Source organism: Sebastes fasciatus, chromosome 7 (assembly GCF_043250625.1).
Source record: "Sebastes fasciatus isolate fSebFas1 chromosome 7, fSebFas1.pri, whole genome shotgun sequence".
In the NCBI taxonomy this organism is placed as follows: domain Eukaryota; kingdom Metazoa; phylum Chordata; class Actinopteri; order Perciformes; family Sebastidae; genus Sebastes; species Sebastes fasciatus.
Window position 1 is genome coordinate 15,044,242 of NC_133801.1, and position 25,037 is coordinate 15,069,278.

Sequence of the window (25,037 nt, forward strand, 5' to 3'; positions counted from 1 at the left end):
AGCTGCCTTATTGATGTTATAAAGAATTTCCGGTTAGATGTTTCAAAATAAAACAGGTTGTTTACAAATTTAGATTGAGATATTTTATTTGCAGGAGCAAAAAGTCACCCCACAAGCTTTATTTCCTGTTGTGTCCATCTCTATACAGCTTGACAGAGCTGAAGGAAAGGAGGGATGGAGGGATAGAGAGACACTGGGATGTATATAGAGAGAGAGGAGGAAAGGAGGGATGGAGGGGTAGACAGACACTGGGATGTATATAGAGAGAGAGGAGGAAAGGAGGGATGGACTAATAGAGGAGAGGTACTTTTATACAACTTTATACTTCTACTCCACTACATTTATCTGACAGCTTTAGTTGCTTTGCAGATTCAGATTCTACATACAAAATCATCAACAAATAAACTATAGTGCATTGTTATAGACTGAAGTACAGTGTATAAAGAAGAGGAGGAAAGGAGGGATGGACTAATATTATTTTATTATTATATTATTTTTATATTTTATTTTATTGACAGTTCCCTTACATGGGAATCATGTAACAATATCTATTTATTATCTATTTGTTTTCTCTTATCTATTTTATCGCTATTTATTATATCTTATTAACTTAGTAGCTGTCCTTCACCGACCTCTGTTTGTCAGTTCTACTGGTCTGTGATTGCCATAACATTTTGGATGGTTTTCTGGATGTTGTCTGTATTCTACATACAAAATCAACAAATAAACTATAATGCATTGTTATAGACTGAAGTACAGTGTATAAAGAAGTCAAAAATAGTGGCACCTTGGCCAACTATTAACATTTAAAGGTCCCATATTGTAAAAAGTGATATTTTCATGTCTTTTATATCATAAAGTAGGTTTAAGTGCTGTATAAATACCGTGAAAGTATCAAAACACTCAATCCACAGAGAAATACCCACAGCCCGTATTCAGCAACTCTGCATTTGAAACAAGCTGTCAGGATTTTTGTCCATTTGTGATGTCACAAATATACAATATTTAGACCATTTCACAGTTTTAAACGTAAACATTCTAAATGTGTCCCAGTTTATTTCCTGCTGCAGTTCATGTGAATGACACCAGCTGACAGGAAGTAAACATGGACCCAAGCTGTTGCCTAGCAATGCAATTCCATTGAAATGCACTAAAACAGAGCATTTCAGGCAGATAGTAAATACAGGTATATTCAAACCGACCATATGAGAAACATAAAGTTTTTTTTTAACATTACAGCATGTAAACATGTTCTAGTAGAAACATAAAATACAAGTATGAACCTGAAAATGAGCATGATATGGGACCTTTAAATGCTTCATACACAGAACACTTATATAGACATTTTATCTTATTTCTTATTTTATTATTGGTCATTGGTGCTTTTTAATATATATTTATATAATATTTATACACACACCTATTTGTTCACTACTTGTGTAGATAACAGTTCTTTCTATTCCTTACCTTTATTTGCCCAGCTGTGTTGTCTTTGTTCCTAGCTTTTATTTATATTTCTGTGTAAGTAAGCTTAGAGAGATGCATAAAACCGGAGTCAAATTCTTTGTATGTATGTACTTGGCAAATAAATCTGATTCTGATCTACAAAAGTATATTTATCGCATAATACTTTTTATGTAGGTAACATTATACACGCAGGACTTTTACTTGTAACTGAAAGTTTTTGCAAAGTGATATAACTAGTTTTACTTAAGTAAAGGATGCAAGTACTTCTTCCTCCTCTGAAGAGGGGGGAATAAAGTTTAGTTCTCCCCTTTGTTGGAGTACCAACCAATCTTATATCCTGTGGGTTTCTTGGCATAGGCTCAAGTTTCTGTGGTTTTATAGCTTTAATTAGGCTTACAACATTTAGAATAAATTGAGGATTTTCTAGCAAATCCACTTTTAAAAGTGGATTTGCTAGAAAAAGCTACTAATGTGAACTAAAAGATATTGCAGCTATGCTGATAAATCATCACCTTCTCTTTAAAGTGTACACATCTTTGAAAATGACTTTGTTTATTTTCTCTCTACTCTAAGGCTCTAAGTTGTAGCCTCCATGGTCAAAGCCTTCACTAAAGCCAGAGGGTGTACCTCTTTGAATATCAGTGTGACCTGCAGCCACTGAGGAGGCCAGGCTGCTGTAATTTCACAAGCTCTAATCCAGTTATGCAAGCCTTTTCTTATCCAGACCACAAAAAACCCTACAGGTGTATAACTGTCCACCTACTAGGGGCCAGACTGGCAAAACACAGGAAACAGCCAACCCAACATAATGTAGAGATTTTTCTCTCTAGTTGCCCACAAAACGTCTGACTCCTAAAATGTAGTATGGGTACACACACACACACGCACACACACACACACACACACACACACACACACACACACACACACACACACACACACACACACACACACACACACACGCACACACACACACACACATGCACACGCACACGCACGCACACACACACACACACACACACACACACACACACACACACACACACAAAGCAAGAGAGAGTTAAAGTGAGGAGAGAGGGTGAGAGTTGGGCAGGGTGGTGTGTGTGTGTGTGTGTGTGTGTGTGTGTGTGTGTGTGTGTGTGTGTGTTGCCAATGACCTCAGAGAAGCTGAATATTAATAGCCACAGGGACAGCAGCCATCCCAATTCTATTTCTGACTATGGCATCATACTGTGTGCGTCTGTGTGTGTGTGTGTGTGTGTGTGTATGTGTGTGTGTGTGTGTGAGCTGACTGTAAAAGACTGTAAAAGTATGTGGCTTAACTTAACAATATGTCTGCATGCAGGGATCGTAAAAGCCATGTTGCAGGATGTCACATGGAATAAAACTACTTTGTCAGCAATCGCATCTTAAAAATGAATAATTTTGCTCATTCTTTTTCTTTTGCATCCTACCATAATTGTCTGGTCACTTTGAGACACAAGACTATAGTCATGCTAAGAGCACGATGAGGCTGTATAGTGCTCATTACAAACCCCCCAAAAAACATTGTTGGATGGATGAACAATGGATAGACCTTTGTAAAGTCGTGCCTGAGAGTCAGGCCAGAAAACAGGCCATGTTGTTACCTATACATAACCTACAGTATATAATCTATCCTCTTCCCAAAGGGTTGCTTTAGGCCACTCTGGGGCCACACTATTCTGTGTGGACATCTCATCATCGAGTCATCTTTTCAGGCTCAGCTTCACATCCCTAGACTCAGCTATATACTTAAAGTATTCTTAGCTATAAAGTCAGGGTGTCAGCATAACTTTAGCATGTTATGTCACAAAGAAGTTAAATTTTTCCAGTTTCTGAATTTTATGATAATGCCCATATTTTTCTATGATATCTGACATATTAAAATAGTATGTATGCGCTAAATATTATGTAAGTATCTGTAAAGCAAACTAGCATTGATGCTCCATTAAAGATAGAAAGCTATATGTCATTTTAAGTAAATGCCCAATATTCTTTTTCCCTTCCATGGCCAAATCATACAACCCTAACTCAACATTACTGCACTGTTCATGTAGTGTGTAAATTACTCTAGTTACTTATGAGAAATGCTTGCAGCCAGCATCTTTACACGTCTGAAGACAGTTCTTCAGTGGGAGATTATGAACTGCATTGTGTAAATTGAGGGGATTATGATACATTGATGGAGTTTGTTGAAACATCTTCTGTTATTCTAACCCAGATTAAGTATTCTTTTAGTATGTTCATGCTCATGTTTGAATAAAACCATTGGATCAATTATGGCTTCTGCAATGAGATGGTCCCATGCAAGGCCACACCTCTCTTTGTATAGGCAGGTTGTTTATGCAAACAGTTCATGCAGAGAAAAGAGACAGGAAAGACTGGCCTGGGGTTCACAGTTGACCTTGCAATACTAAATTATACAGTGGTATCAACAGGAAGGATATTATTATCAGCCTCAGAAATGGAGCAGCACTTTGACACATCAGTCAGAAGGCAAGGCCACATTTTCAAAATATAAAGATACTGCTGACTGCATCTGTTATGTCTTTATAAATTTACTAGATTCATTATATCATGCTTTGGATATAAAGCGCACAAAGTTGCGCCCCGCCTTAATACGCACACTAACCAATCACAAGACTTATTCAAAGACCTGATAGAACACATTCAGACGTGGCACTGACGCACACGTATGTAAACTCATGCCCCCTCACAGTCACACATGCACACACAAACACACACACACACACACACACACACACACACACACACACACACACACACACACACACACACACACACACACACACACACACACACACACACACCCATACACACATACTGTATATAGAGACTGTGACACAAAAACACACTTAAACATAGGGGGAGGAAGAGAGACATTACTCTCTCTCTCTCTTTCTCTCTGTCCCTTTCTCCCTCTCTCTGTCACACACACACACACACACACTGAAGGGACTGGAGCTCCATAATTACCCAGCAGTGAAGCCCACTAACCACTAGCTGGCCCAGAGTGGTCATGTGATGTCGTGATCACTGGTGCCCAGTGCAGAGAAACATTTTCCCTTCATGCAGATCCTGGGTCAGTTTTATCATTTCCTCAGTGGTGGTTGAGGTTATGAAGGGGTTATTAAACTGATCCATAGTTTGCTCTCACTGAAATATCATCCCAGAGCTGCGCAGTAATACAGTATGAGACAAGTCGCTGCATGCCTTGTCCAGATGCACAAGTTTATTTTTGTTTTCTTTCTCCACACATATTTTGGGCTACTTCTCCATTCTCTTGTATTTTTTGTGTGTCTATATATATATATACTGTATTTTTATTTATGTTTTGCTGTTTTTATCCTGATGGAGAAAAGCATTATAGCTACTACTTCTTCCCTGTTTCCAAAAAGGAGATTTGACAAGGTTCAGGTTGAGTTTGATCCTATTTATTCACACTATGAGGACATTTTCCAATATCCATGTAGCAAATGATCACAGCTTCATGGAGCTTGATGGTTGGATGGACAATACATTATAAGGAAATTAATAAGAAAATAATAAACTAAGCAGAAAATTTAAAAAAGCACCAGGAAGTGCAAGACACAGAAAAATAAACCAGATAAGTATATGAACTAGTAAATGATTAGCCACCTCTGTGGTGATTTGCATCAGGTGCACTGGTGATGACTCAGGTCATTCTCTGGGGCAGATCTGGATCCAGGTGCAGTTTAAACATCATTTTAAACATTTCTTTTATTAAAGTATCACACTTAGAGAATTATACAGCAACACATCTTCTACTTTATAGTTCAATATTGCTGAACTTGCAAGTGGGGGCTTCAGTCCCTCTACAAGGAGGCAGGTTATTTTGAACTAAAGTTAGATAAAAATGTGCATCACTCTTATAAGGAGCAAAAATCATCACATAATACTCAAGCAGGTGCTCTGGAAATGATGAACTTCTCCTTCTTAAAAGACACTGGAGGTAAAAAATTAATTAAATTAAGAAATTAATATCTTAGAAGTCGCCTCTAGAGTTTAAAAAAGTTGTAGAACTGTATACAACTTTTTTTTTTTTAGTTCAACATGTTTGGGGTTGCTGGCATCCAAATAATGTAGAGGAAAACTTCAATACTCAAGTCTTTAATAAACACTAAATTGAATCAGTGAATCTTTTTTTCTGTTCATAGATGTAAACCAGATGGGTCATCTTACCATCAATTAGGAGGCTAAACGACCCAAAAGGAGACAAGAAAGCAACAGAGACGGGAGAGCATTGAAATCAGTTTAATTGGTACCTTCGGGGTGATATAGGATAGGTCAAGGATATCATTTCATTACATAATTGCAGAGAAAGATGCAAAAGCCAGGAGAAGTAGCGTTGTCAAGGTGAAGCTTTGGTTTTGCTGAGCGTTGTTAAGGTAGTACTCGGCTACCTTCTTGTTGGGGTTTGTCCCGGTGAACCAGAGCTGCATGCAGCGGCCTGAGGATTTGGTGTGGGTGGTATAAAGGTAGGAGTTGGACCAGATCTGCTCACACATGGACTTGGGTGTGGGGTAAACTTCAGTCCACTTCCTGCATTTGCTGTCTGCAGGGCATTTGTTAACACCTGTAGGGGAGAGAGGGAGAGAATAATTGGATGGATTTTATTGAAATGCAGTAATTACCTGACAACCTTTAAGAAGATCTCTGTATGTGTTCATGAGTGAGTGAGGTGTCCATAATCATAAGTGTTTTGTTTTTTTGTGCAAATGTGTATGCAAAGGTGTGAATTTGTTTTTCTGTGGTTACATACAAAAATGTGTGCAAGTCTGTGCTTTACCCTGTGTGTGTTTGTGTGTGTGTGTGTGTGTGTGTGTGTGTGTGTGTGTGTGTGTGTGTGTACTTACCTGAGCTCCAGTCCCATCCCTTGTGCCAGTTAGTCTTACAGGTGAAATCATTCTTGCAATCTTCCCACCAGTCGTGGCAGTCCTCCTTACATAGAGGCACATCCAGGATACGCTCCTTACGCCAGCTCTGATCCACCTACACAAATAATAATAACTGATTAACGTGTATAATCCATAATTTCAGAGCACAAGTGATATATTTCTAGAATTAAACTCCTTGCACTCACAGTTGCAATGCCATGATCTGTCAGGTGAGTTATAAAAGGTGTCCACAAATTAAAATGACTATGATAACATAGAATAATGGCAACATACTGTATGTGGATTCAAAAGTCTGTACTTTCAACTTCTTATGCTGCCATCTAGTGTTGCAAGTACACACATACAAGAGAGACGGAGAGCACAATAATACACACTGGTTGTATCCAGGGTCCCAAGTGTGGCGAGCACTCATAGAAGCAAGTGTCTTGGGTGAAATGTTTCTTGCACTGGGGGCTCATGACCCCACAGTGATTCCAGTTGAAGTTGTACAGGTAGGAGTTATCCTCATGGGCTTCTGTGCTGGTGTTGGCAGTACAACATGCATTGTCACGCCAGGGAGCACACTGGGAAGAAAAAAGAGGGGGGTCACTTTATGCTGCTGGACTAAAAACATTGTTTTGAATCTCCCAGCAATGATTTGATTTGTTTTATGGGGGCATTTGTGTTCATCACCTGTTGGTAAAGCTGTCCCTCAGGGCCAGGGTTTACTTTGTGGTGTTTGGCGTCCATACACATGTTGAGTTTGTCCAGCGACAGAGCGCCACTGGAGAGGGCTAGCAGCAAGGCCAGGACAACCCACATGGCTCTGCAGCAGAGAGGCATTAACATAGGAAAAATAATGCAAGATACAGTACTGGTCAAACGTTTAAATCCATGTCACAGGCATGTCCTGTAAGTAAGACACACGTACCTCAGTCACTTATATATCATAGCCAGCAGGTGTCTGTTTTTTTGGTGTGATTGAAAATATTTGAGATCTGTTAACAATATTTAGTCTTGTTGTTTGTGCATTGTCAGCAGAGCTCTTTATAGTACCAGATCATATGTTTTAATGTCTTTATTTAATCACTGTTTGTGTTCCTCACCTCTCCTCTAAACTGTGCATTTGCCAACCCCTTGTTTGGACCCAGGAACTCCCAAACCAATCCCAATCAATTTGGACTCCTTTTATGGTCACAGTTCTGGAGGAGTGCGCCAAGTGTGGTGTTGTTGGAGGGGGGATGTTATGTGTTTTGGGAGGAAATGCTAATTTTGTGCAGTTTTTGCCAACATTTCCTTTTATTTTAACATACTAAGAAAGGTTTCGTCATTGTTAACGTAAAATATGTATCTGTTGAGTAACAGACAAATCATTGCTATTAATAATTTTCTAATAAAATTGTTATTTTCTGAAGTAGGGCCCTAACTTAAAGGCGCACATCTGCAGAATTGTTTTTTATTTGATACTCCCCTATTTTTCTTTTTGGGAGTCTTCAGTTTAGTTTGTGTCAGTTTTGCCCAAGCTGATCTGCATTGTAAATAACCTGTATCTATTCCACTGCTAAATTCACGTCAAACAACCTTACACATCTGCTTAAAAACAAGTTTCGTAAGATTATCCATGCTTACTCCCACAATTACTCCCATACTTACAAGGCTTCTTTGAACAAAACAACCCACATCTTGAGAGAATTTTTTTTTTATCAAATCTATAAGCAGAGAATTGTAGAAAGTGTATTGCTGAGGGAAGAAAAGTTCTGTATAGGGACAATGAGTAGAAATGTAAAAGGCATTTTCTTTATGAAAGTTATAAGCTGAAGTACAACACCTCAAAAACCAAACAAAAATCTGGCACAAAGTTCAAGTTAACCACAACTCAAACGGATGACCTTCACACAAGTTATCGATGTGACAGACTGGAGAGAAATAAACAATGTGCTACATTTGCCATTCATATTTAAATGGTAATTGTGTTTTTTTTTTTATTCTGCAATTTTGTAATATTATTTTTATTTTCAAGTACTTCAAGAACCACATGGTATGGTGTAAAAAGTTTCAAACAAAACCTACAGTATTTACATCAAGTGCCAACTCAATCTTTGATTGGTGTTGGCGGTTATGAGGTTAACTCACTATAACATAATATCTGATGGACATTGGCCCACTGCAACCACTGGAACATATAAAATAACTCTTTAGCCGCACTTCATTCAGTTTCTTTTTGTCATTTCTATGTGACAAATTATTGAAAATCTGAAAAATGTGGTAATCACTGCAAAGACACTGTTACAGATAAACTATATGTAAATACATACACCAGTGCTCCTGAACGTAACCTCAAAAAAACACAACAGAAAGAAACTACAAAGACACTGTGAATGTAACAGAAACAGTTGAAGAACTGTTTCAGCCTTCTTCCTTCATTTAAAAGAAAAAAGACAATTCTCCTTTACCCTGCAACCTAAATAGCAACTTTTTTTAGAGGCCAATGAGAAGATTTCTACAAGCAATGATGAACAGATTGACGTTACCTTGTTAGATTCTGTGATGATTCCTTCCTGAAGGGATGATCCTACAAATCAGTGTCTCCAGTCACCTCTTACACTCTTCTCAAGACCAAACAAGACTTAGAAAACACACATCTGGGGATGCATGTGTGTGTGTATGTCTCCAAAGTCCAAAGTCTGTGCCAGTGTGATCAGTGCCTCGCAGGTGTGTGAGTGTTTGAGATAGAGCGAAGGAACGAAAAAGAAGAAGTGCGTAGGCCTATGAGATAATCTGGGTTTTACTACATCTTACTGTGAGGAGGGTTTTCTTATCTCAAGGCCTACCCTGCTCTTTCTCTCTCTCACACACACTCACACACTTGCGGTTGACGTTTGGTATGAAATGGCATGTGACCTCTGGGAATGCAATAAGAGGTGTAAAAAGTGTCAGTTAAGATAAGTTTCTGTTGCATCTGTGTTGGTGGTTTCCTGATTCATCTAAAACTTTCAACATTACCAGCACGTTGAAGTGGGTGGTTCATTTGTACATGTGTAAATTAGTTACAGTTGCTGATTTAGATTACAAGGGGGATGTCCTCAAATAAAACTTTTAAAAAAGAGAGAGAGCACACACACATCAATTGTTTCAGCAGCTTTCTTATTGTTTGAATAGGAGATTGTGTCAATGTACAGTTTGATTTCATAGATGAGTAATAAAAACTAGGTTTTGTATTTCTATAGGCCTATTTAGATTAATCCACCAGTCCTACTTTGGTAACAGCATTAGTTCCTATACATTCCCTTTAATAATCTGTGTGGAAAGAATGGAAATTGATTAGATTCTTTGTGTTTTATATTTATTCGCAATGAAATTAATTAGGCACAAAATAAATAATCAGGTTCACAAATGAAAGAAAATGTCCTTAGTCATTCAACGGTTCTCTCAACAGGTGTCCCTTGCCGTTGATTGAAATATTTATCAGTAATTTGCTGATATTTCTGTATTGTCTTTAGCCCAAAGCATATGTCTCGATGAACTATCCTTAAGTGAATGTCCCCTTACTATTGATAGGGTTTCTCTATCTGATAGAAAGTGTACTGACGCTTTTATTAAAAATCATCTTGAATATATTACTACTCCCATATGTATATACAGGTGGCTATATTTAAATAGAAAACAATGGATCATTATCTGTCTGTTACCTCATTAATTTATAATTTCAAATAGAATCAATGAGTTTCTATTTAAGATTTTGCACAGGTACTACCCTGCTAAAGCTAATATTTGTAATTTCTTCGCAACTGTTAACAATAGATGCACTTTTTGTAATTGTGAAAGGAACATGTGTTTGTAGGTTGTTTTCATGCTACTTCTTTTTGGTTTCATTTACAGAATAACCTCTCAAAACATTTTGAAAAAGATAACAAAAAATGTAGATATGACTCACTTTTAACAATCCCAGTTTTTCAGCAGAAGAAATTTACATAATTAATGTGATTAGAAATATATTATATCCATATATATTATATCCATACAATTATATGGCTTAAAACAATAGCCTCGTTTATACTTTTAAAGATATTGATTTTAAAACACATTGGCCCCTCCCTCTGGAACTCACCCCCCAAACACATCAGAGACTGCACCAACCTGTCCACATTCAAATCACAAATCAAAACTCACCTTTTTAGAACTGCTTTTAATGTGTGATTAATATTGTGTGTTTTATATCTTTTTTATGAAGTCCTTGTTTTATGATCTTTTTATCTACAGTATGTAAAGTGTCTTTGAGTTTTTAGAAAAGCGCTATATAAATAAAATTTATTATTATTATTATTATTATTATTATTATTTAAGATTGAAAACTTAAAAATTCTAAATTGGCAAAAACTATTAGATTACTTAGACATTTCATTTCATAATCGTTTTTGGTTTTTATTCCTCTTTTCCTTTCCTTACATATTATTTGTTCTATAATTTATTTTATTTTTATATTATTTTTATACTGCCGAAATTAAGTATGCTAACCAAAAGGACAGTACATTCTTGTTTTGGCTTCACTTTCCTGGCTCGACTGCTGCCACCGAAGGCGGAACCATTGTGAAGTGACACCGGAAATACTGACTGATAGGTGAACACCAGTGGTTTCCGGTTCATTTTGTTTTGAAAAATTTGAAATCCGGATCGAGATTGGCAGGTACTTCTTTACACTATCTATCATTTCTCTGTGAAATACAGGTAAAATAGCATAATATACTACGTTATTTTATTACCTAGAAGATCCTTGAGGTGACATTAACGTTATTTTTAAAGTTACGTTACGTTATATCATAAAACAGGACGATTTTAAATCAACACTAATTTACTGTGTCCCTCCTGTGTTGCTTCAAACTGTGTCCGACACATACTTTTAAAGCTCCATTTCTCTCTGGTAGAGCCGGGTTTTAACGCTGTGTTTGCTGAGTGACACCGTGTTGTTGTCCCCAGACATGTCCACGCTGTTCCCCTCTCTCTTCCCCCGGATAACGGAGTCCCTGTGGTTCAACCTTGACCGACCCTGTGTGGACGAGACCGAGCTGCACCAGCAGGAGCAGCAGCACCAGACCTGGGTAAACAACACCTCTGCTGTAAAGCACACAGTCTCTCTCTCTCTCTCTCTCTCTCTCTCTCTCTTCATACTTTATTAATGTGTGTGTGTGTGTGTGTCTCTCCCTCAGCTGCAGAGCATTGCTGAGAAAGACAACAACCTGATGCCCATTGGGAAACCTATATTTGAGGTAATGATATAATCAAAAGATTGATTTTAATGCTGCTATTGGAGTTTCACCATGCCACAAACATACACTCAGGTTCAGGTGACTTTATTTGTACCCGTAGGTAGATTTTTTTTGCAGCAAAAATAGAGGATGGCATCCGTATTGACAATAAAGTAGAGCACAGACAAGAGACAGACACACCAACAACATGACAAAGAGTACTCAAAGGCTTACTTGGATCAGGACCCAGCAAAAAGAAAGCCACAAGAACAATATAAAAAAAACACTGAAATCCACAGCTGCTCCTGTAGCGCTTTGTTCTACACCTTGGGACCCTAAACCTCCGACCAGATGGGAGAGGCTGGAACTCACCAGACAGAGGATGAGAGTCTTCGTGTGAGATGTAGCTGGCTATCCGCTGTAACTGCCTGGTATACAGGGACTCTAAACTCAGCTGTGACTCACCAATCAGCCGACTGGACCATTTAACAATCTGACTCAGCCTATTTCTGTCCTTCAGAGGCATAGTACCAAACCATGACTCTAGTGAAAAGGATAAAACAGACTCAATAAAAGCACGATAAAATAGCATCATCATGGTTTTTCCGATGTGGAAGTGGGAAAGCTTCTTACGCTGGTAAGATGTTTCCCTCCCAGATGTTTCTGCTCCCAGTAGACCACTTACACTTACACACCAAAAACTGACAATAACTGCACTATACTGTATAACGACTGTGCAATATCATTATCATTATTACTACTCAGGTGTAATATTCACACAGTGCAATATCATTTTCCACTTGTGCAATTTTGTTAATAGTCTGTTTATTGTCAATACTGTATATACTGCTCCTATTTTAAATTTCCTTCTATTTAAATGCTTCATATTTTGTTACACTTTGTTTAGCTCTTTTTTTTTGACTGTGTTAGCTGATGCATCTTGTTTTTTGCACTATCCCCTTTGCTGCTGCACACTGCACATTTCCTCACTGCGTGACTAATAAAGGAATATCTTATCTTATCTTATCAATTCATGTCATCTGGCTTTACTTTGGCGCAGGCGGGATATGATGAAGAGGAAGAGGAGGATGACGAGGATGAGGAGGACAGCGAGGAAGACTCGGAAGATGAAGAAGACATGCAGGACATGGATGAGATGAATGACTACAATGAGTCACCTGATGACGGCGAGATCAATGAGGTGCGTTTATTTATGATTTGTAGAGAGTATTTTGCCTGCAGTCAATACAGCAGTACAGTAAATGACTGAGGCCGACTAGGGTGTAATATTTGCATATGGCTTGATGCTTCCGTTCCTCCCTAAAGTAGTGTTCTTATGGTAAGGTATTATGGTATTATGGAACGACATTAGCATGGTTTTGCACTGTGCGGCTCACGCTACCGCAGTCTTTAAAAGGGAGGAGTGAGCAGAGGGGTACTCAGTTGGTTGCAATCTGCAACCACACCACTAGATGCCACCAAATCCTACACACTGTACCTTTAAATGTTGCTCTGTTTTCTTCTGCCAGGTGGACATGGAGGGACCAGACCAAGACCAAGACCAATGGATGATATAAGACAAAAGACAATTTTAGTCTCTATCAAGTTCAGCTGTCTGGCACTGGATTTCTACTCCCCACTTAAAACACGACTGCTACCCCTTCAGTCCGTGACACAGATATATTTTTTTATTTGTGTGAACAGGAAAAGAATATAGTTGAATCAGAGCTTGAATCATGATGTCCTTCAGAGGGAGGTTGGGTGAATCATTTCTCGATTCAAGCTGCAGTTGGCCTGTGAGGGCCGTGGACGTCGTTGGACATTGCTGTGGGTGTTGCTACCTGGCACAGACACACACACACACACACACACACACACACACAAGGTCCTGCTGTTTTGCAACCAGTCGGTCACACACCCACACAGTGACAACAGAAGGCATCAGCCCAGTGATCCCTCATCTAAACTTTGACCTCGTCATATCTTCAGTCATGTGCCACTTCTCAGAGAGCCTCCAAACAGCTGACTGAGCACAAACAGCAGTTCAGTCAGCTAATTAATTTGTCACCTATGAAGGAGACGGACAGATTCTTCACCATGTAGTACGACTCTGTTTCACAGCTGCTAATCTTTTGTTACAGATATCATATTCTCAGTAGAATCTTCATGAACGCTTGTATGATGTAGTATTCAGACAATACATCAGTTCTTATTGAAATACATTGTGATCTTTTGTAACTATATGAAAGGTAAAAGCAGCCATTACTTTTAAAGAATGTCAATTGAAATATGAATACACACAGTGTGCATCTAAATGCTCTCATGTTTATCTTAAAGGATTGCTTGCCAAGGCTTTGGGTATTTGTACTAAAATGAACAGAAGCCTTGACTTTTTGTATTAAATTAAATAATTATGATGAAACCATGTTTTTCTGTTGTCTACATTTTAATTTCTTATTGGTAAAAAACACAAAATGTAACATGATAGTAAAGGGTGTGTGTTGGATTCGGGTTACTGTTCAACAAGGTAAGTTGAGAACTGATAAAAGGGTGTGTTAATTTGGTGTTGGTAAAATTTATGATCTGGGTGGTGCCTAGGTCCAAGAATCACTTTATGTCATTTAACGTTTCATGTCTGGAAAGATTTGATTAGCTTATGGTTATGTTTCCCAACTGAAGGCCAACATTTTCTTCATAATTAAACTTGTACATAAAGGATATTCATTATAAACTCACCAAAAATGACATGTCATTCAGTTTAATTTGCATATTTAATGAATTTGTTCTTTAATTTTATTTTGGCAGTTGGTTTAATAAACAAGCTATTTTTGACAACATGTTTTATGATATTTCTGCTTTTATTAGATAGGTGACAGAGGAGAATGAGAAGTGACAAACATCCCCAGCAGGAATAAAAAAAGGTGGCTATTATTTCCATATAAAGACTAGTGTTGTGCACATAGGGTTACTAAATGGGTGCATGGCAATTTCTTTTCCTGATAATTGTCTTTTTTTACCCAGGAGAGGGCGCTGAGGTATTTGGAAATGAGATATAATGCAACTCTGAAAAACTAGATACTGACATGCTACAATTTTCAGGTGAATGTAAGTTTTTAGGGAAAGAATTTATCTTTTCTATCACAATTTTCTTTAGAATTAGTTTTAATATGGGGTATACTTTGCCACTCTAAAACTGTGTGTGATATCCCAGGCTACTTGATTCCCATATACACCAGCTCAGCCATCCCGTCCCTGATGCCTTTGCTGTACTCCAGCGTGGCCCGGTGGATCTTCCACTCATACAGGCCGCACTTGCGGATGTATCTGAGGAACTTCGGAGCCCCGGGGAACAGCACGTTGTCGGCCACGATCATAGACCCTTTACCCAGCAGACCAGAGCCCTCCAGCATCTGTAACACACACAGAGGCAGCATCATGGAACTGAGGGAGTTGACCAGGTAACAATGGGAAGGATCAAAACTATAACATATTTATTTAAGCACAATTTCAGGTATAATAAAACAGGCTGCTGCAAACTCAAAGTAAATACTTTATAGCTTTATAATATGTAAATAATGTTTTTTAATGATTTATTCACCTGCAGATCAGGGAGGTAGCATTTCTTCCAGTGGTCCATGAAGACAAAATCCAGCCTCTCCAGACCATAGTCGGACCGCAGCCGAGGGATCACCTCATCAGATGGATTTACGATGAGCTCCACCTGGAGAACAAGAATGTCTCAAAGGTATAAAACCTTCCATATTCAACACATGAAATAAAAATGGCCCTGATTTATGTCAAAACAAATAATTGGCCATGGCCTAATTTTGGGGATTTTATTAAAAAGCCTACAGTACATGGAGTGCAATGGATATACAGTGTAGGAGCTGTTTATTTTTTATTAGTATTTCGTTGTTTTGCTAATAATAAGTAGAATTTTTTTTACTTATTAGTCTAGATATTTACTTTATTTAGATTTTGATAGGATTTTCTTTTACTTATTTGTTTAGTTTAATTATTTTCTTGTTTAGTATATTTAGTTTTTACGTAATGATTTTGTTGTTTTGTTTTGTTTGTGAATTGGGTAACAGTGCACCTGCGGTTATATACTGTATGTAGGTAGGCAAGCATATGACCAGCATGCACCTGGGTGGGCCTATGTTTTTTTTTACCAGAGCAATAGAGGCAGTAATAGCCATGATTTCTTTGTTCTTTCATTTGCTTGCTTGTTTTTTTCTGCATAAATAAATCATAGGAAACACAGAAATTTTGAATAGACAATGGACTCCTACTCCTACTCCTACTCCTACTCCTACTCCTACTCCTCCTCCTCCTCCTACATACAGTGTTTACATGTTTGTGCTCTCTCACCGTATCATCGTCAAACCCTGCCAGGCGGATGATTTTCTCAGCGATAGCAGCATTCCTCGGGTCCATCTCGAGGCTGTAGAGCCTTGCGCCCAGTGGCAGAGACCGGGCGATCCGCACGGTGCTGTACCCGACGTGGGCTCCCAGCTCAAGCACTGTCAGAGGGCTATGCTCCATCAGCATCCGGTCCAGGATCTTCCCTACAACACCAAACACAACATGTGAAATGATGAACAGATGATAAACTGTTGTGTAAGTGTAAATTATCTCCTTACCTTTTTTAGGCCCAATGTTGCTGATGAACTCCACCTTGCTGCACCAGACATCGAAGGCTTCCAGGATGCTGTCGGGGTCTCCGGGGGTGGCGTGGGTGAGAACATACTGGTAGGCACGCTCCTCACGGCTCAGGCCAGTAACACAGTCCCTATATATCCTGACCAGCACCGCCCGATAGAACAGCACAAAGTAGAAGCGGCACCTGATGAGAATTGTCAGCAGGAGGGGAATGAAGGCCAGAGCGATAGCAGGGGGCACCATCCTACTGTAGCTCGTATAAAGAAAAACACAGAAGATTAATTAGATGTTAGTCATTAACTGAAGGAACTTTTTGCTTCCTTCTCTCCGTTTTTACATTCATGGACTGCAATAGCATTGGGCTTACTGCATTTTAAATCTAACTGTGCTGCCGTGCAGTGTAAAAAATAAAGTATATGGATAAAGAAGAAGTTAATCAGACAACACATCACCAGATTTTTGAGTAAAAGTACAACAATTATAATCATTAGTACACTGCCATTTAGCCTTCTGATACTGATGTTCAGGTGCAGTAATGTCCTGAGTGTTTAGTGCCAGTATTTAGTCCCAAACCCTGCTTCAACCTTACATTAGTTCTGCAAGATCTGTCAGCCAATTCCTCCTGATACTTGAATCAGTTTTGTAATTATCAGAGGCACTTAGTATCATTCTGTATTAAAGGTGCAAAACAAGTTTGTACTGATACTGTCGACTGCAACATTTGTCATACGACGTTTGTCATTTCAGCTCAACTGAAATGATAAATGTTCTTCCAACATTGTTGATTTTAGGAGGAAAATTCCTAGTTCCCACATGCAATACTTCATGAATATGGGCAATTGTGACTCCACAACTCTTTGGCTACTCTTTGGTATCAAGGCTCTGTAGCTAGTCTGGTGCCTTTGTAATGTTGCATGTGTTAAATGATCAAAGCCATGAATTAATCACGACAAAACTACTGAAAGATCCCTCAAAACTAACAAAGGATCTCTAATTAATGCACAGAAAGAAGAAAATGTATACATCTTTGTAAGGTACATTTGGGAAAAATGAACATTACAAGACTGAAATAGCGACAATTTTATTAAATCATCTTTTCTTGAAATGACAAAATTCCAAATAGATTAAAGACATTTTGAGACAAACGCTCCTAGTTTTGAATAATGCAAGATGAGATCTACACAGGAACCATCTTTCATGCTTTAGTCCTGTGGGAGATGTGAGAGAAAATGCTGTGCCTCTCTAGATGTTTCTACTGCCTCAGGTAACCGTAGACTCCGCAGGCTTTCTGCACCACACTGAACAGATGCTGTAACAAAGTATTTGAATCAAATTAATGTCTGAAAAACAGACATACTCACCTGTTGGGCGAAAGCAGAGCAGCAGCGCCAATGATAAAGATGAAAGTGGCGCTTCAACCACATAAAGACACAGGTATGTGTGTGTGTAAGAAAAGGTAAGAGACCTGGGGGTATAAATAATTTATGTATCACGTGCATGACAGTTTATATCCTGTAATTATTTCCAATAATAACAGACAGGCTGTTGACAGTAACATAATTAACTCCATAGCTGTTAAACACCAGTTTGTCATTTCTGATCAGACACACAGGTAGCTTCTTGTCTAGATATTCAGAATAGGAGCGATACTGTGGATAGGTGGAGAGACAGAGAGAGGCACTGTGAGACATTTGATATATCAAGTTAACAGCAACAGGTGTGTGTCTGTGTGGAATCAAGTTTCTTTCTTTTCTGTGTCATGATGGAAAGGTCAAGAAAAACACAAACACACCAACAAATATAATCTAATGTAACTCAATATGACATGAATACATTTATTTTATTAAAGTTTGTTTCAATAAAAACAACCAAATATGTAAAAACCTACAGTAGAGTCACATTAGGAACAAATAAATGTGATAAAATGCAAAAAAATAAAGACCAACATTAAGATCTAACTGATTTATTTTTCCGTTCTTTCCTTTCAGTGATTCTCTGTTGACGTGACTTCACAACATAACATGTGATTTCACGCATAAAGCTACTGAAACAAAATGATATAATATGAGGCAATAAAAACTTGCAGGTCTATCATTTGTATGGTGTATGCTTAATGTGTAAAAAATGATAGGATAGGTAGTATAATCATTACATACAGGAATAACAACACTTGCACAGTTTCAACCCAAATATGTATCAATAGAAAATGATCAGATCAGCCTAAACCCTGTAGTCATTATCAAACACTTTGACTTGGATTAATGAGTTATATTTTGTCTCTCCTATAACAAATGTACATAAAAAATAAAATAAAAATACACAAATATTGCCCCAGTTGGAATTATATCAACTTTTGCACTATTTTGTAGATGTAACTTTTGTAACAATACCTTAACATCACTGCCTGCGGGAGATTTCCAGAATAATTTGGTAACTGCCATGGTAATTACAATAATGTACACAAACACCAGCTCTCTGTTTAATAATCATTCACTTAAAAAAAAATCTTGCTTGTCAATATGATGCACTGCTTTACTTGTTGGGACACAAAATAATACGTACTTAGTCAGGAAGACTTGATTGGTTATTGAGTGTGTGGGATTTAGCACCTTTTTCAGAGTTAATCAGGAACAATTCATCAAGAACGTGGTCACTATGTAGCTTTACAGATAACTACGAACTAATCTGGTTAATTTACATTGTATCTAACAATCTCAAGTGATTTATTCAGAGTTATTTGGCAACTATTTATCATTATTCAATGATGCAGCACACAGTTACAGGCTGCATACGACCACAAAGCAGCGTCCATTGGGCAGGACTGCGATGGTTGATGACTCCCTATGTCTACAGCTCTGGACAAGACTGTTTGAGGAGAGCTCTGATGAACTTCTTCAGCTCTTTGTCCCCTCTGGTCCACCTCACCAGTCGAGTCAGCACCAGTCGTCCCTCTTCAGCCTGAGCCAGGGCCAGGTACCATCCACTCGGTGCCCCTTCTTTAGCTTGTCTCTTATCCATCTGTTCCTCCTCTAACACCCCGTCTTCGTTTGTCTCTGTAGAGTCTAAGCCGGGACAAGTACAGGTGCCTCCTTCTTGCAGCCACAAAGCGTTGTGGGCCATTGCGCCTCCGACCCCTTCTGCCCTCTCCGCACCTCCCCCTGCCCACCTCAGGATGCGGCTGCGGGCCGTAGGCACCAGCTGGCGGTCCCCTCCCACCACCGACACACTGCCCAGACGCATCTTAAACGCTGAAACGGAGACAGAGAGATAACAGGTGCCATTTCAGACACATTGTAAAACAACCTCTGTCTCTATGATTAGATTATCTGTTCTGTGGCATGTTTCCTTTTTAGTTGGAGTTATTCTATATTCTGCTCCATTCTCAATAGAAAAAGTGGATGTATTTTGTAGCTTACATTATCTACATCAGTTTGTTCTCACCATATGGACTGCGGCAGAAGTTTTCTTGGATGTCAGTCTCTCCTTCAGCAGCCAGGCTGCAGGCATCACAGATAACACTCCCTGGGGGGTGGAAAAGAGAGAGGGGATTAGATGACTGCGGATGTCTGCGGTGGGGATGTAAATTAAAATTATAAAAGGTGGTGAGACTGTTGTCTTTGAGCAGAAACTCCAGGATCAAGGCATGCAAAACAACTTTAAGATAAGATAAGATTGGATCAAATAAAACTTGATCTCCAGAAGGGACATTTCAGTTGTTACAGCAGCACAAGAAACAGACAAAAGAGGTAGAAATGAATAAAACAGATGCATTATATACATTGAAATATACATTAAATGAGAGCATCTGCTCGAAATGTCACTAACTAAGATGTGCCAATAAATTGCACTTAAAGGGAGCTACAGTGTGCAGACCATTTTTCATTGCGGTCTTCTACTGGTCCAGCACAGGCCTAGTATGGTTTTGGATGTGCGCAACCACTTTACATTGTTTGTCATATACATAATTTGTGCTACAGCCCAACTGATTTTGAACTGCTGAGGCTGATACCGATATCAATATTAGGGAGTTAAACATTTTTTACATTGATAAACTGCCAGATATTTGTCTTTTAACAGAAATGCATAACATACACAAACATTTTTGGTAAGGATCCCTAAAATTTGGTGACTTGTGACCAAGATATGTAGTCTACTGAACGAGACATTTTACAGTTGAAAAACTGGACAAACTATATAGCCTTCAAAAATAGAAAAGCTCTGCAGTGTTCAGGAAGTTCAAACAGGTGTAATGAAAGTGCTCTTTGGTAGGGAACACAAATGTTTACAAAAGAAGAAAGGTTCAAGGCTATGGGATGGCTATTTCATTGTGAAATACTAAAAACAAAGACAATGCTGGTACATGTTAAGATGGGTTACATCCCACAAGTAACCCAGCATTGTCTATGTTTTTAGTATTTCAATGAAATAGCCATATAGGCTTTTTAACTTTTTGCCAGAAGGACCTTTCTTCTTATGTAAACTATGTAGCCTAATGGAGAAACTTTCCAAATGAACTCAAACATAACAAGCTAGGCAGAGGTAATAGTGATGTAGTGCACTTGGAGAGCCTGATTTGAGATAGTGTGACTTTATAAGGGCATACTGCAGCAGGGATAGGAATCTGTGTAGTGTTTGCCATGTAACACATATAGGCTAATAATAGTTATTAAATAGGCCTACTAAATAACTCTACAACAGGCCCATATAAATATAGCCCCAGTGGTTTTCAAAGTAGGGTCCAGGGACCCCCAAGGGTCCTTAAGGGGCTTCCAGGGGGTCCCCAGCAAAAAGGGGAATCCTTTATTTTCACTATAAATCCATCCAGATGTAACACAATGACAGAATGTATTATAACCTTTGGTCATGGGTTTCATACACTTTCTGTAATAAAACATCTAAAAGGCAATAGGCTATTGATTGAAAAGGAGCTGACAGTTTACCTGTAGGCGCAGCATTACTTTACTCATGTTGTGTGATGATAATCAACAGCTGTTTTTAAAGGGTCGGTTAAAGGGGAACACCACCTAAATTAAGAATTCCAATATGTTATTTTCATGGTCTAGGAAAGTTCAATCAATATTTGTGAACATGAGCTACTCTCTCTCGAAGACAGAAACCAGAGAAGTAAGTCTCAAACTTGTGATGTCATCGGGTATAAAGTCTGGAGCTGCTCCATAAACAATGAATGGGAGACCTACAGGATGTTTGTTTTCTTTCTTTTTTTTATACGCAAATGAGCTTTATTCTATTGTTGTGTTCTCAGTTGTCAAACAGAAAATGTTCCCATAAACTCAGATCATTCCTCTGGGTGCTCTCAATGTCATCTATAACATTCTCCTAATTCATTGTTTATGGAGCAGCTCCACACTGTATACCCTATGACAGGGGTCAGCAACCTTTACTATCAAAAGAGCCATTTTAGGCAAGAAAAAAAAGAAGAAAAGAAATCTGTCTGGAGCCACAAAACATTTGAGCATTGTGATGAAGGTAACACAGTTTATAGTCTAAATATATTGTATATAAGTCTAATGCAACGAGGGCCCAAGTGCAAATGTACTACGGAGTATTAGGACCACATTGAGGGGAAAAAAATCGGAGATTTCGAGAATTAAGTCATAATATTACGAGAATAAAGTCAGAACTTTACGAAGAAAAAAAATAAAATAACACGTAAAATTACTACTTTATAATATTTTGACTTTATTCTCGTAATATTATGACTTTATTCTCGAAATCTCAGATTTTATTTTTCCCAGACCTTTGGAATAACATGTATGAATTTTTTTTAAATGTCAGTATAGTTGCCCTTTAAACTAGACCCATCCGTCCACTGACCTTTCACCGCCTCCTCGTGCCTGACCTCCTCCGCCGTCCTCCCCTCCTGCTCTCCGGTAACCGGGATGCAGAGCTCGGTGCCTCGCGGGAACCGGCTGCAGTTGAACATCTCCGGCCACGGGAACCCGAAGGCGCTCATCACCGGAGAGCAGCCGTCTCTCACGGCCTCACACAGGATCCTACAGGGGCTCACCGGCCCGCTGAGCTCCGGCAGACACACCGGAGCGAACAGCGAGCACAGGAACTTCTTGGTGTCCCGGTGGCACAGCTTGGAGATGAGAGGCAGCCAGGAACCGGACTGCTGCTGGGCCTCCCGCAGCGTGTCGTGGCCGAGCAGGTTGGGGATCCGCATGTGTCTGTAGCCGATCCCGTGGCACAGAGACAGGCTGCTCGGGATGGGTTTACACACCGAGCGCACCGAGGAGCTGAAGCCGAGCGACGGCGTTCCGAGCTGGGCAGCAGGAGGAAGAGGAGCCGCTGCGGGGTCCGAGGCATGGGAGACTCCAAACAGCAAGATAAAGCTGAGCACAAACATTTTTTTGTTCCAACAAGCGCAGTAGAGTGAAGTTTGCTGCAGCCTCTTCTGTCTGTCTGTCTGGACTTGACCGGCATGTAGGTGTAAACAAAAGAGGTGTGGAGGAAACCCATAGGGGGGTTAATGATGAGAGGGCAGGCGCCTCCCAGTCATCATCCAGACTCTATCACACTAGTGCCTGCCTCCACATATAGGATATGCTGTTGGTTTCTTATAGTTTGGCATTCATGTTGCAAACTGCAAAACTTAGCAGGTGGGACACAAAACAGAGAAAGTAAACTGATGCAATAAGTTGCCTATATTATACTTTTGCCTTGTGCATATGATTTGCTGTGTAAAGACTTTAAAATTAATGTTTTCAAAAGTCATTCTTACTCCACATAATTTCAAAAACATTTTGCAAAGAAAAAATTCTGCAGCAAAAGTATGGGTAGGCTTTGTTTAAACTTTTTTATTTTTCTCCTTTTAAGTATATTTATTACACAAAGTCATGGCAGGAAAAAATCAAATACTTTCTAGATCCACTTCAATCAGCATAATTAAGTTTTTGAACAGGGGAGAAACGTTTATAAAATAGACTAAAACAGAGAAAGTAAACTGATGCAATAAGTATAGCCTATATTATACTTTTGCCTTGTACATAGGATTTACTGGAACAGCTTTGTTCCAGCTGCAATTGTTCATTTAAATAAGTCCTAGCAGCTTTTGCACATATTTATGGAAAGTTTATCCCTTTTCTCATTTTATTGTGTCTTTTTTGTCCTGATATTTCAGTGTTTTTTATATTGTTCTTGTGGCCTTCTTTTTGCTGGGTCCTGATCCCAGTAAGTAGTAGTAGTAGTCACAGAGTACTCTTTGTCATGTTTTTGGTGTGTCTGTCTCTTGTCTGTGCTCCAGCTTATTGTCAATACGTCCTCTATTTTTGCTGCAAAACAAATCTACCTACGGGTACAAATGAAGTCACCTGAACCTGAACCTCACTGTGTAAAGCCAGACTCTAGACTTTCAACTTTTCAAAAGTCATTCTTTCTCCACATAATTTCAAACAGGCTTACACACATCAATTGCACATTTTGTTCTTAATGCTGTTTGCACAATAATGAGGAAATTGAAACGACTACCGTTTTGGTGAGGATTACATAAAACTAAACAATGCAACTTTCAATCAGATGACGCCACTTTCTCAGTCCAGAAACACATCTTTTTTTTAACTTTTTTTTTTCCCATAGTGTAAATCTTTTTATTGAATTTTTCAAAGTATATAGAGTCAAAACAACATAAGGTGCACAGCATATCAAATAAGTAAATAAAATAATAAAAAAAAGGAAATACAACTAAGGTACAATACTAAAATAACATACATTTATACATCCATACTCGTGTGAATGTGTGTGTGCATGTGTGTGCAGGTGCCTGTGCATGTGTGGGGACATCTGCTCTTTAGATACATATTCATGTTCAAAGTAAAAGAGAAATGGCCGGCAAACTTTGAAAAACCTCTTAGTTGAGCCTCTCGTAGAGTATTTAAGTTTCTCTAGCTTTAAATATGTCACAACACTTTCTATCCATTGAGAATGCGTCGGTGGCTTGTTGGATTTCCACTGTAATAGTATTAGCCTTCGTGCTAGCAGTGAGGAAAAGGCCAGTGTATCAGCTTGAACCAATGACAGTTAGACTTCTGGAGGACCTATCCAAAATATAGGATAAAGGGTGGCCTCGTCTTTATGGCAACAGGAGCAAGTTGGATCTGTTCCTGTGAACATCTTTGCGAGTTTGCTTTTTGAGAAGTGGAGTCTGTGAATTATCTTAAATTGTAATAATCCATGTTTTATGTGGGTTTTTTCCATATAGTGGCTTGGAAATTAAGTTGAAGTAGTGAATAAGATCAGACCAAGGTCACAGTGACCATGTGTCTGTGGTGTAGGCCTATAAGCTACCTTTTATTTTATTAGGCCTATATTTCTTTTGTTTTTATAATCAGGTCAAATTTTCATTTCATTTTACACAATATGTAAAAACATTTTACAAGTAAGAAATTCTGCAGCAAAAGTATAGGCTTTGTTTAAACTTTCTTATTTATATTTATTACACAGTAGGCTACACAAAGTAATGGCAGCACAAATTAATACTTTGTAGATCCACTTCAATCAGCATAATCTTTAAGTTTTTGAACAGGGGAGAAACATTTATAAAATAGAGTATATACAGTTTCCTATTAACATTACTTGTAAGACATTAATACATAAAACGTCCAAATGTTTTTTGTAATCGCAGTGAGAGTAGAAAAGTGTTTTGGTGTACAAAGAGCTTTGAAAAACACTGTCAGTATTGGGAAATTAGTTACTGGAAATAAAC

General features: G+C 38.7%; 4 protein-coding genes across 8 annotated transcripts; 1 reads left to right on the top strand and 3 right to left on the bottom strand.

Moving 5' to 3' along the window:
* Positions 1-5,768: 5,768 nt before the first annotated feature.
* Positions 5,769-9,230, bottom strand: folr (folate receptor). 5 transcript variants are annotated; one of them, XM_074641817.1, is made up of 6 exons: positions 7,514-7,548; positions 7,348-7,371; positions 7,101-7,233; positions 6,803-6,991; positions 6,387-6,522; positions 5,769-6,106 (listed from the first exon to the last, which is right to left on the bottom strand). In XM_074641817.1, exons 1-6 carry the CDS (start codon positions 7,531-7,533, stop codon positions 5,835-5,837), a joined length of 774 nt encoding a protein of 257 aa, XP_074497918.1. In that variant the 5' UTR covers positions 7,534-7,548; the 3' UTR covers positions 5,769-5,834. The 5 variants fall into 5 exon arrangements, with proteins under 5 accessions (XP_074497918.1, XP_074497923.1, XP_074497922.1 ...); XM_074641822.1 differs by having other exon boundaries at positions 7,339-7,371; positions 7,514-7,547; XM_074641821.1 differs by having other exon boundaries at positions 7,339-7,405; positions 7,514-7,528.
* Positions 9,231-11,350: 2,120 nt separating this feature from the next.
* Positions 11,351-14,077, top strand: anapc15 (anaphase promoting complex subunit 15). The gene is made up of 4 exons (XM_074641824.1): positions 11,351-11,503; positions 11,612-11,671; positions 12,711-12,851; positions 13,180-14,077. The coding sequence occupies exons 1-4, from the start codon at positions 11,384-11,386 to the stop codon at positions 13,225-13,227; spliced, it is 369 nt and encodes a 122-aa protein (XP_074497925.1). The 5' UTR covers positions 11,351-11,383; the 3' UTR covers positions 13,228-14,077.
* Positions 14,078-14,440: 363 nt separating this feature from the next.
* Positions 14,441-16,557, bottom strand: tomt (transmembrane O-methyltransferase). The gene is made up of 4 exons (XM_074641823.1): positions 16,294-16,557; positions 16,022-16,218; positions 15,249-15,371; positions 14,441-15,060 (listed from the first exon to the last, which is right to left on the bottom strand). Exons 1-4 carry the CDS (start codon positions 16,553-16,555, stop codon positions 14,863-14,865), a joined length of 780 nt encoding a protein of 259 aa, XP_074497924.1. The 5' UTR covers positions 16,556-16,557; the 3' UTR covers positions 14,441-14,862.
* A 1,554-nt stretch (positions 16,558-18,111) lies between these two features.
* Positions 18,112-22,803, bottom strand: sfrp2l (secreted frizzled-related protein 2 like). Its single transcript, XM_074641825.1, has 3 exons — positions 22,148-22,803; positions 19,754-19,834; positions 18,112-19,560 (listed from the first exon to the last, which is right to left on the bottom strand). The coding sequence occupies exons 1-3, from the start codon at positions 22,680-22,682 to the stop codon at positions 19,160-19,162; spliced, it is 1,017 nt and encodes a 338-aa protein (XP_074497926.1). The 5' UTR covers positions 22,683-22,803; the 3' UTR covers positions 18,112-19,159.
* Between the last annotated feature and the right edge of the window lie 2,234 nt (positions 22,804-25,037).